This window comes from Cervus canadensis, chromosome 14, assembly GCF_019320065.1.
Source record: "Cervus canadensis isolate Bull #8, Minnesota chromosome 14, ASM1932006v1, whole genome shotgun sequence".
Classification (NCBI taxonomy): Eukaryota; Metazoa; Chordata; class Mammalia; order Artiodactyla; family Cervidae; genus Cervus; species Cervus canadensis.
In genome coordinates this window covers 42,722,542-42,739,512 of record NC_057399.1, presented here as the reverse complement: position 1 = coordinate 42,739,512, position 16,971 = coordinate 42,722,542, and the positions used below count along the sequence as shown (strand labels likewise).

The 16,971-nt window shown below is 36.8% G+C and overlaps 1 protein-coding gene across 1 annotated transcript in view; it reads right to left on the bottom strand.

The window, feature by feature from the left end:
- The window catches only part of CCDC171 (coiled-coil domain containing 171), a 322,272-nt gene that overhangs the window by 262,899 nt on the left and 42,402 nt on the right, over positions 1-16,971 (bottom strand). The window contains 1 exon segment of the mRNA XM_043486967.1: positions 7,952-8,098. Within this exon segment, the coding sequence (XP_043342902.1) occupies positions 7,952-8,098 (147 nt within the window).

Below are 16,971 nucleotides of genomic sequence, written 5' to 3'. Positions count from 1 at the left end.
ACACAGAAAACGTTATTCTATCATAACATAGGACATGAGCCAGTTCCAGTTCAGCAGCAGAACTAACCAAACACATCCAGTCCATATTTGTTCTCCACATCACATCCACTCCCATGGCTTCCACAGGCCTGCTCCAAAGTTTCACAAAAGTTATGAAAACATGCATACAATGGATTTGCTGAGACTGGGCAAAAACAGTTCCTACTATTATACATTCTTGCCTCCTCAAGTATACCCAGTCTTGAGGATTATACATGAACTTAAAGGGATCAGTCAAGCAGAAAAACCTTCATATATGACATGAAGTCTACTAAAATGGACATCAAGAAAAAGAAGGGAGGAAAAACAACACAAGTACCCGCTAATCAGAGATTTTTCAGTAGTGTGCTATACAGTATTGTTTCCAAAAAACAGCTCTACAAAATTTACCCCAGAATGTCAATAGCTGTGTAAATAGAAAGTGGTTGCTTATTTAACATTTGTTTCACATTTTATCACCTGATATTTTCTATTAATGAATACTTCTAGAAGTAACCCATACAGTAATAATCCATCTTCAAGAAGATGATTCCAATGGGCTGATTAATTCTATAATGGTTACTTTAAAGGTAAGTATATATATTATATTTTAGTGGTTGTAAATAATAAATTATATGTGTGTTAACAATTAACTATAATATTACCTGTGTGGGAGAAATCAAGAGTAGTTACTATACTTGGAGTTCTTAAACTGAGGATCTCAAAGTATTTTACATTATCAAAAAAGATATCTTGAAAAGTCAAAATCTCTAAGGAACAGAATTTACAAGCCATAAATTCTGATCGGCAGGGTAATAAATTAATCTGGCATCTTTAAAATCATCTTTACTTTAAAATTTCTGGTTTTAAAATCCATTATGAACATAGATACAAAAATGTATAATACTTATAAGCACAATAGTATAGCCCAGGTGATTTCATTACTTATCATTTATAGTTGGTAATCAACACAAATAAGTTTAAAAACCATGGCTACAAACACACGATGCCTTGAAAAAGACGATTCATATAAGGTTGTTTTCATGGACAATACGATAGGTGAGATCCACTTTCTTTTCCTTTTTCACTTGAGTATAGTATACGTATAAAGGAAAACGCTACACTCTACCCTTCTTTATTTTACCATAATATAGAATATGACCGACAGGAGCAATTCAGAATTTATTTGCAAACACTGTTCTCTCTCCTCTATAATCTTCATGAGATTCTTCAGTTCTCTCAAAATTAGGTTTGCATCTTCTCTTTTCTCTTCTCTTATTGAGTTAAGCTTATTTCCCATGATAAAAAAAAAAAAAAAAAAAAAAAAACCTCCCCTAGTTGTAAAGAGGATTATAAAAGCTACGGATATTTATTTTTCCAGTTCACTTTTCCCTTGGTTCTCTGGTACCCAGCACCACATTCAGAAAATTGGATTGGGAGTTTGTTTTGTTTTGTTTTTTTAATCTAAGAAACCATTGATCCACGTTAAGATGATTAAGCCACATATATATAAACTTCTTTAGCCAAGGCACATAAAAAATCACCTTTTCATGAAATGTAACTGCTAAAGCATCAATAAAATTTAAATCATTTATTAGGGCAAATGTCTAGTTGATTTAGTTTGCTATTACTAAGATTAAATAATGTGCTCTGTTAAATTAAAATTTTAACAATTTTGCTCTTTACTATTATTTGATTTTATATTAATCCTTTTTTAAAAATAACACTGATTCAGTTCAGTCGCTCAGTCGTGTCCGACTCTTTGTGACCCCATGAACTGCAGTACTCCAGGCCTCTCTGTCCATCACCAACTCCCGAAGTTCACCCAAACCATGATATGATTATCACTTTACTTCAGTCGCTCAATCGTGTCCAACTCTTTGCAACTCCATGGACTGTAGCACGCCAGGCTTCCCTGTCCATCACCAACTCCCAGAGCTTGCTCAAACTCATGTCCCTTGAGTTGGTGACGCCATCCAACCATTTCATCCTCTGTCATCCTCTTCTCCGCCTGCCTTCAATCTTTCCCAGCATCAGGGTCTTCTCCAGTGAGTCGGTTTTTCACATCAGGTGGCCAGAGGATTGGAGTTTCTTTTCAGCTTCAGCATCAGTCCTTCCAATGAATATTCAGGACTGACTTCCTTTAGGATTGACTGGTAAGATCTCCTTGCAGTCCAAGGGACTCTCAAGAGTCTTCTCCAACCACCACAGTTCAAAAGCATCAATTCTTCGGCGCTCAGCTTTCTTTAGAATCCAACTCTCACATCCATACATGACTACTAGAAAAACCATAGCTTTGACTAGATGGACTTTTGTTGGTAAAGTAACATCTCTGCTTTTTAATGTGCTGTCTAGGTTGGTCATAGCTTTTCTTCCAAGGAGCAAACATCTTTTAATTTCATTGCCATGGTCACCATCTGCAGTGATTTTGGAGCACCAAAAAATAAAGTCTCATTGTTTCCACTGTTTCCCCGTCTATTTGCCATGAAGTGATAGGACCAGATGCCATGATCTTAGTTTTCTGAATGTTGAGTTTTAAGCCAGCTTTTCACTCTCCTCTTTCACTTATTAGCCTCCAACTAATAAAAATAAATGGGAAAAAAAAAAAAGAATAGTTATGTAGTGTGTTTTCATAGCTTTGTTTTCAGAACATATTAGAAAAAAAAAAAAAGAGGCTCTTTAGTGCTTCACTTTCTGCCATAAGGGTGGTGTCATCTGCATATCTGAAGTTACTGATATTTCTCCCAGCAATCTCGATTCCAGCTTGTGCTTCATTCAGCCTGGCATTTTGCATGATGTACTCTGCAAAGAAGTTAAATAAGCAGGGTGACAATATACAGCCTTGATGTACTCCTTTCCCAATTTGGAACCAGTCTGTTGTTCCATGTCCAGTTCTAACTGTTGCTTCCTGACCTGCATACAGGTTTCTTAAGAGGCAGTCAGGTGGTCTGATTCCCATCTCTTTAAGAGTTTTCCACAGTTTTTTGTGATCCACACAGTCAAAGGCTTTGGCATAGTCAATGAAGCAGAAATAGATGTTTTTCTGGAACTCTTGTTTTTTCGATGATCCAGAGGATGTTGGCAATTTGATCTTTGTACCTTGAATTACTAGTTCTTAAGGACTCTATGCACGTGTGCTCACCCGCACAGTCATAACAGAATGTAAAACTAACATAAACTGCTCTCTAGAAATTTAACTTCTCCTTCATTATATCATCTTCTTGTCAAACAGCCAATATAAAATACATTCACTTAAATATAAAGCAGAAATCTGTAAGGTGTCTAAACATGAAGAAGCATAGATAAGTGAGAGGACTACACTTGTTCACTTTGTTGCTGTTCAGTCGTCAGTCATGTCTGACTCTTTGTGACCCCACAGACTGCAGCACGCCAGCCTTCCCTGTCCTTCACTATCTCCCAGAGTTTGCTCAAACTCATGTCCGTTGAGTCAATGATGCCATTCAACCATCTCATCCTCTGTCACCCTTTTCTCCTCCTGCCCTCAATTTTTCCCAGCATCAGGGTCTTTTCCAATAAGCTGGCTCTTTGAATCAGTTGTCTAAAGTTTTGGAGCTTCAGCTTGAGCATCAGTCCTTCCTAAGAACATTCAGGGTTGATTTCCTTTAGGACTGACTGGTTTGACCTCCTTGCTGTCCAAGGGACTCTCAAGAGTCTTCTCCAGCCCTACAGTTCAAAAGTGTCAATCTTCAGCACTCAGCCTTCTTTATGGTCTGACTCTCTCATCCACAAATGACTACTGGAAAAACCATAGCTCTGACTATATGGACCTTTGTTGGCAAAGTCCATTTAGAAAATTCTTAAAAAATAGAATAAAAATAGAGACTCTTTGGACACCCTCAAAGCTTCAAATTCTCCAAAAGTAGAGACCTGGGATTATCAAAAGTATCCACAGAGTAGCTAAGAAAAATCTCAATGTAAAACTAGCCTAAAACAGTTTTATATTTATAACATTAATCAATTTAAAAATAAGACATTGGGGCAAGTAAGCATTTTACAAGAAAAAAATCAATTCTGAGTTATCCAAAAACAAATCCTAAAGGTTAGGCATTAGACATTTTCTCAACTGAGTCAAAACTGACTTATTAAGAACCTTATCCACAAAAATCACTGTTACCTAGCACTTCTTCATACCTAGAGGCAATTAAAATGTTTTTAGTGATGATCATAGACTTTTATAGCATCCTAAGGTGACTTCTAAATGATTTTTTTAATTCTAAGTATATTTAGAACTTTAACCCTGTTCTAATTCTTTTCTAATAGGTCATCTACAAACATATATTAAAAATGATAATATAAAATATGATTATACATTCTGAGTCTTCTGCCTCAAAAAAAATTTTCAGCACAAAAAACAAGCTAAAAATATTACTTAAAATATAATCTCACTTTCAATTTTTTTTCTTTAGCCTTATATAAAATAAGACCACATGTGGTAAGAAAGAGTATAAGTAATTTATCTTTGCCAAGTTCATATTTGGCATTGCTATTGAGAGTTTCTTATTATTAATAAGGAACCTATACCCCATTTTCCTTATTATTAACATCTTACAATCATAGAGCATAAATAACTTATTAAAATGTATAACGGGCCCGACCCTCGGCTCCAGCGCACCAGGACTTGGCACTCCTCAAGAGGAAGGGGTGAAAAAGTTTGTTTTGCGGGTGAGACGGGACCTCGGCGCCCAGACAATGCTCCCACTGCAACTCTGCCGCAGCTGGCTGTTCTTTTTCTTTGGTTTCCCTGTCGCTGCCCCGGGGAACTAAAGAGCTCTGCTGTCTGGACTGAAAAAAGCGGGGGGCTTACCTGCGAGCATGGGGGGGGGGTCCACTACCGGCTGTAAGTTGGTGCCGGTCCCAATTTTTTTTTTTTTAAATGTATAATGGACCTGAATAGATATTTCCCCAATGATATGCAAATGACCAATAAGCACATGAAATGATATTCAACATCATTAGTGATCAGAGAAATGCAAAGCAAAACCACAAGATACCATTATACATCCGCTAAAGTGGTTATAGTTGGAAATAATGATAATAGCAAGTGTTGGTGAGCATCTGAAGACACTGGAACCCTCATAGATTGCTGGTGGAAATTAAAAACAGTACTCTCACTGTGTAAAAGAGTCTGACAGTTTCCCAAAATTTAAGAATAGCGTTATCGTGTCACCCAGCAGTTGCACTCCAAGGTGAAACTAAAGACACGTCCACACAAAACACTGTACACAGATGTCCATGGAGGCATTATTCATAATAGTCAAGAAGTGAAAACAACATGAATGTCTATCTCCTGATGAAAGGATACACAAAATGTGATCTTATATCTATACAGTAATAGAGAGGAATGAAGTGCTAACATGTGATACAACATGGATGAATCCTAAAAACATCGTGCTAAGTGAAAAAACTTACAGAAGACCACATATTGTATGACTCTATTAATATGAAATGTCCAGAACAGGCTATAGAACCAGAAGTAGATTAATGTCTTTTTAGGATGAAAGGTTGGGAGAAGAGGAGAATGAGAGCAGACAAATATATAGAAACAGATTAATGGCTTTTTAGGGATGAGAGGATAGGGAAGAGGACAGTGATAGCTCTTGGGTGTGGAGTTTCTTACTGACGTGATGAAAACACGTTCAAATAAATTGTAGTGATAGTTGTACAGCTCTGTGAATATACTAAAAACCACTGAATTGTACACTATAAATGGGTGAATTTGTAGCATGCAAATTATCTCAATAAAGTTTTTAATATCATCAGTATGAAAAATTTAACCTCCAGATATCCACCTCCCCACCTTAACTAGCCCTACAACTACACCTCTCTAACCACTACAGAAACTCACAAACTGGAGGTTTATTACCTGGAAAATGTCAATCTGAACTCAGGTTGGACATGGAGAGACACGAGGTGGGCAGATCAGGAGTAGGAGAGCTGGTACACAAGAGGGAAACCAAGGGAAATTCTGTACACTGAAAAGAATGATACACAGATTTTTCCTCCATTTTCTTCTTCCATTTAATAACCACCAAAGAGGAAACTGGCAGATCACTCCTTGTAGAAACTCAAGAAACAAAGAGAAAACACCTATAGCCTGTAAATTTTCCCCAGTTGCCAATGAAAGATTCAGCACATCTCCTCGCTCCACAGTAAGGTTTCCCCAAGACCAATACTTGTATGTGAGTGCTACTCAGCATCTCCAAATGGATGTCTAATGGGCATGCCCAATTTAACGTTATCTAAAACCAAACTCCGTGCCTTTCCCAAATTTACTCCACTTGCATCCTTGGCCACGCTGAGTAAACAGCAGCATCATTCCCCAAAGGCTCAAGCCAAAATCTTTGGCATTATCCTTTATTCCCTTTCTTTTTCTCTCACAAGCCAGGTCCAGTGAGTCTGCAAACCCTACTGGTTCTGTCTTCTAAAAACACATACAAAATCTGACCACCTCCTCTACCACTACTTTGGTCTAAAACACCACGATCTCTGATTATTTTAATAGTTTCCTAAGTGGCCTCTTACAATCTGTCTTCCAAAGAGTAAACAGACAAATCAGAGGGGACACGTCACTCCTCTCCTCAAAACTGCCCAACATCTTTACATCTCAGAAAGAAAGCCAAAGTTCTTACAAAATTCCAAAAGACCTTCAAGACTCTATAACATCTACCTACCATTCAATATATCCTACTAATCTCCTCTCTTGTTCAATACATTTCAACCACAATGGCCTACTTGCTGTTCCTCAAACTTTTCAAGCACATTCACATCTCGTGGCCTTTATACTTTCTATTCCTGTGTCTCCTGCATTGGCAGGCAGATTCTTTACCACTAAGCCAACAGGGAAGCCCTGCACTGAATTTTTTACTGGAACTGCTTTAACCCATAATAATAATTTAGGGAGGATTCATATCAGTACACTGTTAAGTGTTTCCAAAATGTTTCACCATTTTCTCTTAAGACTCTCAGTTACAATTCATAATTTTAATGTACTTGTTGTTAGCTGTATTCCTATTTTGTCATTGTAACAAAAACATTTATAGTATCTTATTCTCTGGTTATTGCTGGTATGTAAGATGTAAACATAATTATTATATATTATTTTCTTCTTGACCTTCTCATTGAATGTTCTTACTAGCATCACTAATTTCAAAGTTGATTTTCTTGACCATTGAGGGTTATTACCATGTTATCTGAAAATAATAAGAATCACACCTCTTTCTTTCCAAAAATTATAATTCTTATCATTGTTCTTATTTTTATATATATTTTTGGCTAAAATTCTTGGCACAATGTTAAATGACAGAAGTGAGTTTAACAAGAGCACCTTCAGCATTTTATCATTAAATACTCTTTATAAATGTTTATTTACCTTATAAGAACTATAAATTATGTTTAAGAGTTCTTTATCTATTGAAATAATTTCCCACAAAGAAAAAGAAAATCCTTTTTTAAAATTAACAAATAAGTTAGATATCTCTCAAGATTAAAGGGTTATCAGTATCATTTACTCATAAAAATCACATTTTTTTATTCTTAAATTGATGCTTCTTTCCCATCTAAAGTCTAACCTGAAAAACATTTCACAAAACTAAGCAGCTACACAGGATTCAAACACTCAAAATGAGAATTTAATATTAGGTGTACAAAATCTTTTCCTGCGTTGCTTCCCCAACCCTGTAATGTAAACAGTTACATTCTAACCTTCCAAATATTTCAGGACAATTGTTTTAAATGAATATTTTTAATTAGGAGCAAAATAAAATGTATTCAGATACAAAAGTTTTTAAGGAAGCCAATATTCAATATAAATAAATGTCAAAATACTATATTTTATTGCAGAGAAAAACTTTCTCTGACCTTAAATTACTAACTGGATAACATACACATGCTATAAAAAAATGAAAAAATATACCTCAAACTCTTTTCTAAGACGTTCCTCTCGTTGAGTACTAAATTCAAGCTCACTTGTTTGTCGCCGTAAGAGGTCAGAGCACTCCGTGTGTTCAGCTTCTAATTTTTCTACTTTCTTGTGCATATTTTGTACAGCATTATCTTGCTCCTAGAAAACAGTTCATTTCTGCATCATTAAAATTTATAAGCCAACAATGACTAAAATTTAATGAGCAACTAAACCTGTATGTCCACCATCATAATAGGTTCATTTATATAAGTGAGAGAGGTCTAGATATTATTCAGTGACGTTTCAGAATATACATGTATTTTAAAAGCACTACTGGAGTTTTATAATTAATACACATTACAACTGAAAATGTATACAGCTTACTATAATGTTATGGTATTTCAACTGACCTCTGAGAATATTTACATAAAGTTTAACTGTCATATACAAGGTTTTCCTTCCTCATTAAAATTTTATTTAAATATTTAGTAAAACAAATGTATGTTTCTCCTTTGTGTGATAAGCAATGATTAGCTTGAATACCTAATAATGACCCTTGAGAGATTTTTATGTGAGTTCATGCTTTCTATGCTTAGAGCTTTTAAAGTTGCAGCCACTAGATGGCTGTATTTCATTTTCTCTTCAGTTTTCAAGATTTTAAATCTCTGCTGTACTACTGAAAGAAAACAGCATCAAGCAGTTCTATTTAAATCTCTCACTCTTCTTTTCCAACTAACTCAGAAATCAGTTTAATTTTATAGAAGTTCAAATATAAAGTTAACACACATATCAAAGATATTTCCACAGTAACTAATCTAGATTCATCATTCTCACTTAAGGTCTTTGACAAAGTCCTGTTTTCCATTTTTCCCTCACCAGCATCATCTTATTCGGGAACATACACACATATATTACACACAAATATACTTGTTTCCACGTATTCCTAGCCACTCAAAAGTTGTCATCAGGGTCTGAGTGAGAAAGTTGCAAGCACCAAATATAATTTTCTATAAAAGATTCTAAGTTTGGAACGGACCCAGCAGCATAGTCCATAATCAAAGAGTGAAGAACAAAATTTAAATCCCTTCTCTTCACATTCCCTCATTTGTAATTACTATTCTATAAACTTTCATATTCATATGAACTCTTAAGAATTATTTTCTTCAGGTAACGGAAATTCCTTAATATACAGAAGTTCATCTACTTATACATTTTCAATCTTTAAGCTATCATAGACAAGAACAAAGCAAAAGTGTGCCAACACTGTCTACAACCAATAGAGCACTCACAGTTTTTATCATGACTCTCCAGATTCAGAAACAAATGGTATGATGAATAGCGTTATGTAATCTGATTACATCATAATAGTACCTTCATATATGAAAGCATGTTTAAGACGGTCAAGCATACACAAGTATCAGACACCATTATTATTCTATATGATAGGACCGTCTCCTTTAAGCAATCAATAGTATTAATTCAAATCCACTGTTAAATTACATGCCTTCTTCATTTATAGATACATAATCTCCAACTTTCAACAATCTACTTAAGACTATTGTGTATACATTGAAAAGAATAAAGAGCAATTCACAAAGCTAATTACAAAGTAATACAAGTAACTTGAAATAAAAGAAGTCTATAACCAGGAAAACTTATCTCATAGTGGATGGCAGTTATTTCAAGCACTATTAAATCAAGTAAAAGCTATTAAAATACTCCGGAAGTCTCACAGGATTTATCAGATGACTTGTGATTCCCATTCTATTGATAAATAATATAGAAAGAATACAATCATTCCAAATACTACACTAATGGATGCCCATCATTTCATGTGAGTTTGAATTTAATCCTATAAAAAAGAACTGGAAAACGAACTGCTGGTTAGGACTTTTACTTTATGATGCTTGACTTACATTAAATATCACTTAACAGACAGCTTTCAAATAAAAGTCTTTCAAGATGCAGATGAAATTCTGACCTAAAAATCACAGTTTTAATGCAGAAGTTGTCATCACTAATATGTGATAATTACTATACATTATTGGATGTAGAAATAAACATAGCTACACAGTTTTTTCTGAAAAAAAAAAGTTTTCCTCAGTATAGTGTAGTTCTTAGGAATTCTATTCACATTCTATTCACATAATTATGTAAGAAACTTACATTACAGAATTAAGCTAACAGATTACATTAATTAAAAATTACCTTGATTAGTTTCCTAATGTTAGACTCATTTGACATTCCTTATATAAAGGCTTTTTATATTATATCTGCTTTTCTATTTTGCTATATTCAGTTGGCTAATTTTATATAATATTTTTGCACCTATATTCATGAGTGAGATTGGCTATAATTATCTTTTCTTGTATCCTTGTCAGTTTAGTGTCAGGATTATTAGTTTAGTATGTTATCAAGATAACATACTTATCTTTATTCTCTGGTAGAGTTTAAAGAAGACTGAAATTATTTGCTCCCTGAATGTTTCTTTCTGTTCATTGATGGAGCAATAAAAGCCTGGAATTTTGACAATGACTCAATCTAGTTTTCTGCTTCCTTCATCTTCATAAGTTAGTTGGGGAAGGTAGGAGGGTTTTATCTGTTTCAAATATCCACCATATAATCCTACAACAAAGATCATGGTTCAAAGAGCTAATACTGCAAAGCTTCCAATAAGTTTTTTAGTCCCTCACTCTTAAACACAAGAAAACGACTTTTGAACTCTGTGGGAGAATGTGAGGGAGGGATGTTTCAAAAGAACAGCATGTATACTATCTATGGTGAAACAGATCACCAGCCCAGGTGGGATGCATGAGACAAGTGCTCGGGCCTGGTGCACTGGGAAGACCCAGAGGAGTCGGGTGAAGAGGGAGGTGGGAGGGGGGATCGGGATGGGGAATAAGTGTAAATCTATGGCTGATTCATATCAATGTATGACAAAACCCACTGAAATGTTGTGAAGTAATTAGCCTCCAACTAATAAAAAAATTAAAAAAAATTAAAAAATTTAAAAAAAAAAAAAAAAAAAAATCCCCCAACATAAAAGATGAGTTCTAAATCAAATGGCGAGGACAGAAAGCATTCCCTGAGAGGAATATATACAAAGAGAAGAAAACCTCAGAATATCTTCAGAGAACATAAATAGTTCCAGAAAGGCAGAGTAAGAACCACCAAAAATTCTTTCTTCCATTAAAGCTACAAGAACACTGGCAAGGACTTCCTTGGTGGTAGAGTGGATAAGAATCTATCTGCCAATGCAGGAGACATGGGTTCAATCCTTAGTCTGGGAAGATCGCACATGCTGCAGAGCAGCTAAGCTCATGCGCCACAACTACTGAGCCAGCATTCTAGAGCCCGTGGGCCACAACTCCTGAAGCCTGTGTGCCTAGAGCCCATGCACCACAACAAGAGAAGCCCCCGCAGTAAGAAGCCTGCGTGCCTAGAGCCCATGCGCCACAACAAGAGAAGCCCCCGCAGTAAGAAGCCTGCACACCGCAACGAGAGAGTAGCCTCTGCTCCCCAAAACTAGAGGACTGTGTGTAACAGCAAAGACCCAGAACAGCCATGAATATAAATAAACTTAAAAAATTAAAAAAACACTGGCAAAAAATATCAAGATCAAATTTTTTCACAACTAGAAATTAACCAAAAGCTTACAATTAACCTAAGAAGCATTTTATCTAAATAAAATCATCTGACTCTCAGTAAGAACAGCAAGTTTTGTGGCATTTAAACTTGCCCTAATTCCACACTCCCTTCCCTCAACTCCTGATGGCCTTGAAAATCAATAGTCTTAATACAACAGCCAAGACATGGAAATAACCCTAATGTCTATCAGTGGATAAACAGATTTTAAAAATATGGTATATAGCAGACAGATGCATGTGTATATATATTACATATACAGTTGGCTCTGGAACAACATGGGAGATTTGTGACAATTTGAAAAACTTCACAAATTGCATAGCCTAGAAATATTTAAAAAAATTAAGTTAGGTAGGTCAAGAATGCATAAAACAGATGTAGGTTCTAGTCCATTTTATCATTTACCACTGTAAAATATACATAAATCTATTATTAAAAATTAAAATTTATCAAAACTTATGCACATATAGACTGTACATGGCCTCACAGTCCAAAGAAATGCAAACATACAGATGCAGTGTTATATCATAACTCCATAAGATTAACTGTAATCATAGTGTATGACTAATAATTTTCTATCCACCTCCTGTTGCATTGCTCAAGTGAGCTCAAATGTTACAAGTATCTGCTTAAAATGGGTGTGATGCTAGTCATCTCCACATGAGCAATTCATCTTTCCAGTAAGTTTCATATTGCAGCAAAAAGTGACTGATCAATCGCTCTCTCTCTCTCAGTTCTCACTTTTTCACTGTGTTTAGTGCAAAACTGTAAACCCTGAATAACACCACGGGACCCATATAATGTACCACTACTCATGTTGGAAGTGCTCCCAAGAAGCAAAGAAAAATCATGACATAACATGAAAAAGTTGAACTGCTTGATAGACACCAAAGCTTCAGGTGTATAGCTGTGACTGCCTGCCATTTCAAGATAAATGAATCTAGTGTAGGGACCATTATAAAAGAAAAAGAAATCAGTGATGCCATGGCTGCAGCTACAAGAGCAGGTATGAAAACTTTGCACTTTTGGTGATATACCTTTTTTATCTTGTACTGAAAAGGCAGCTTTTAGGTGGGTGCAGCATTGCTCTAAGAAAGCCATACCTATAGACTATAACATGATTAGAGAAAAAGTGAAGTCACTATATGACTACTTAAAGCAAAAGGAAGGCGAAGGACCTAAAGCTGGAGAGTTTAATGCCAGCAAAGAATGGTTTGATAATTTTAAAAAGAGGTTTGGCTTTAAAAAATGCAAAGATAACGGGAAAAGCAACTTCTGACAACTGAGAGGCAGCAGGTAAGTTCCCAGATGCCTTTAAGAAAGTCACTGAGGACTAAGATATGGCACAAATGAACCTATCTACAAAACAGAAACAGACTCACAGACACAGAGAACAGACTTGTTGCCAAGGAGGAGGGGGGAAAGTGAGGGATGGACCGGGAGTCTGGGGTTGCTAGATAGAAACTATTACATTTAGAATGGACAAACAACACTTTATTACATAGCACAGGAAACTACTAATATATCCAATCTCCTAGGATAAACCATAACAGAAAAGAATATTTTTTAAAACATATATGTATTTTTAAAATCACTTTTAAATCATTTTAAGTCGCTTTGTTGTCCAGCAGAAATTAGCACAACGTTGTAAATCAACTATAATTCAATTTAAAAAAAAGAAAATCATTGAGGAGAAAGGATATGTGCCTGAACAGGATTTTAATGCAGACCAAAATGCCTCATTCTAGAAAAAATACATAAATGACATTTATTCATAAGGAAGAGAAGCAAGCATATAGGGTTTAAGACAGGAAGGGATAGACTAACTCTATTGTTCCATGCAAATGAAGTTGGATTTACGATCAGTTCTGCCCTTATCTATAAAGCTGCTATCCCCTGAGTGGACAGTCCCTTGGTTGTACAAAAAGAAGGCCTAAACAACAAGAATACGTTTCCTGGATTGGTCCATAGATGCTTTGTCCTTAAAGTCAGGAAATATCTTGCCAGTAAGTGACTGCCTTTTAAAGTTGTGTCCAACTCTTTGCGACTCCATAGACTGCAGCACACCAGCCTCCCTGTCCATCACCAATTCCCGGAGTCCACTCAAACCCATGTCCATTGAGTAGGTGACGCCACCCAACCATCTCATTCTCTGTTGTCCCCTTCTCCTCCAGCCTTCAATCTTTCCCAGCATCAGGGTCTTTTCCAAGGAGTCAGTTCTTCGCATCAGGTAGCCAAAGGACTGGAGTTTCAGCTTCAACATCAGTACTTCCAATGAACACCCAGGACTGATTCCGTTAGGATGGACTGGTTTGATCTCTTTGCAGTACAAGGAACTCTCAAGAGTCTTCTCCAACATCACAGTTCAAAAGCATCAATTCTTTGTCGCTCAGCTTTCATATAGTCCAACTCTCACATTCGTACATGACTACTGGAAATACCATAGCCTTCACTAGACAGACCTTTGTTGGTAAAGTAATGTCTCTGCTTTTTAATATGCTGTCTAGGTTGGTATTAACTTTCCTTCCAAGGAGTAAGCATCTTTTAATTTCATGGCTGCAGTCACCATCTGCAGGGATTTTGGAGACCAAAATAATAAAGTCTGTCACTGTTTCCCCATTGATTTGCCATAAAGTGATGCCATGATCTTAGTTTTCTCAATGTGGAGAGGTCTGACAGAATGTGGTCCACTGGAGAAGGGAATGGCAAACCACTTCAGTATTCTTGCCTTGAGAACCCCATGAACAGTATGAAAAGGCAAAAAGACAGGAAAGTGAAAGATGAACTCCCCAGGTCGGTAGGTGCCCAGTATGCTACTGGAGATCAGTGGAGAAATAACTCCAGAAAGAATGAAGGGATGGAGCCAAAGTAAAAACAACACCCAGTTGTCGATGAGACTGGTGATAGAAGCAAGGTTTGATGCTATAAAGCGCAATATTGCATAGGAACCTGGAATTTTAGGCCCATGAATCAAGGCAAATTGGAAGTGGTCAAACAGGAGATAGGAAGAGTGAACGTCGACACTCTAGGAATCAGCGAACTAAGATGGACTGGAATGGGTGAATTTAACTCAGATGACCATTATATCTACTACTGTGGGCAGAAATCCCTTAGAAGCAATGGAGTAGCCATCATAGTGAAGAAAAGAGTCCGAAATGCAGTATTTGGATGCAATCTCAAAAATGACAGAATGATCTCTGTTCGTTCCCAAGGCAAACCATTCAATATCACGATAATCCAAGCCTATGCCCTAACCAGTAATGCTGAAGAAGCTGAAGTTGTACAGTTCCATGAAGACCTACAAGACCTTCTAGAACTAACACCCCAAAAAGATGTCCTTTTCATTATAGGGGACTGGAATGCAAAACTAGGAAGTCAAGAAACACCTGGAGTAACAGGCAAATTTGGCCTTGGAGTACAAAATGAAGCACGGCAAAGGCTAATTGAGTTCTGCCAAGAGAACGCACTGGTCATAGCAAACACCCTCTTCCAACAATACAAGAGAAGACTCTACACATGGGCATCACCAGATGGTCAACATCGAAATCAGACTGATTATATTCTTTGCAGCCAAAGATCGAGAAGCTCTATACAATCAGCAAAAACAAGACCGGGAGCTGACTGTGGCTCAGATCATGAACTCCTTATTGCCAAAATCAGACTTAAATTGAAGAAAGTGGGGAAAATCACTAGACCACTCAGGTATGACATAATTCAAATCCCTTATGACTATACAGTGGAAGTAAAAACAGATTTAAGGGACTAGATCTGAAAGACAGAGTGCCTGATGAACTATGGACGGGGGTTCATGAAATTTTACAGGAGACAGGGATTAAGACCATCACCAAGAAAAAGAAATGCAAAAAAGCAAAATGGCTGTCTGAGGAGGCCTTACAAATAGCTGTAAAAAGAAGAGAAGCAAAAGGAAAGATATACCCATTGGAATGCAGAGTTCCAAAGAATAGCAAGGAGAGGTAAGAAAGACATCCTCAGCGATCAATGCAAAGAAATGGAGGAAAACAATAGAATGGGAAAGACTAGAGATCTCTTCAAGAAAACAAGAGATACCAAGGGAACATTTCATGCAAAGATGGGCTCAATAAAGGACAGAAACGGTATGGACCTAACAGAAGCCAAAGATATTAAGAAGAGGTGGCAAGAATACACAGAAGAACTATGCAAAAAAGATCTTCACAACCCAGATAATCATGATGGTGTGATCACTCACCTAGAGCCAGACATACTGGAATGTGAAGTCAAGCGGGCCTTAGGAAGCATCACTACGAACAAAGCTAGTGGAGGTGATGGAATTCCAATTGCGCTATTTCAGATCCTAAAAGCTGATGCTGTGAAAGTGCTGGACTCAGCATGCCAGCAAATTTGGAAAACTCAGTAGTGGCCACAGGACTGGAAAAGATCAGTTTTCATTCCTACCCCAAAGAAAGGCAATGCCAAAGAATGCTCAAACTACAGCACAAATGCACTCATCTCACACGCTGGTAAAGTAATGCTCAAAATTCTCCAAGCCAGGCTTCAGCAATACATAACCATGGACTTCCAGATGTTTCAAGCTGGATTTAGAAAAGGCAGAGGAACCAGAGATCAAATTGCCAACATCCACTGGATATCGAAAAAGCAAGAGAGTTCCAGAGAAACATCTATTTCTGCTTTATTGACTATGTCAAAGCCTTTGACTGTGTGGATCACAATAAACTGTGGAAACTTCTGAAAGAGCTGAAAATACCAGACCACCTGACCTGCCTCTTGAGAAACCTGTATGCAGGTCAGGAAGCAACAGTTAGGACAGGACATGGAACAACAGACTGGTTTCAAATAGGAAAAGGAGTATGTTAAGGCTATATATTGTCACCCAGATTATTTAACTTATTCGCAGAGTACATCATGAGAAACGCTGGGCTGGAGAAAGGACAGCTGGAATCAAGATTGCCGGGAGAAATATCAATAACCTCAGATATGCAGATGACACCACCCTTCTGGCAGAAAGTGAAGAAGAACTAAAGGGCCTGTTGATGAAAGTGAAAGAGGAGAATGAAAAAGTTGGCTTAAAGCTCAATATTCAGAAAAATAAGATCATGGCATCAGGTCCCATCACTTCATGGGAAATAGATGTGGAAACAGTGTCAGACTTTATTTTTCTGGGCTCCAAAATCACTGAGGATGGTGACTGCAGCCATGAAATTAAAAGACGCTTACTCCTTGGAAGGAAAGTTATGACCAACCTAGACAGCGTATTAAAAAGCAGAGACATTACTTTGCCAACAAAGATCTGTCTAGTCAAGGCTATGGTTTTTCCAGTAGTCATGTATGGATGTGAGAGTTGGACTATAATGAAAGTTGAGTGCCGAAAAATTGATGCTTTTGAGCTG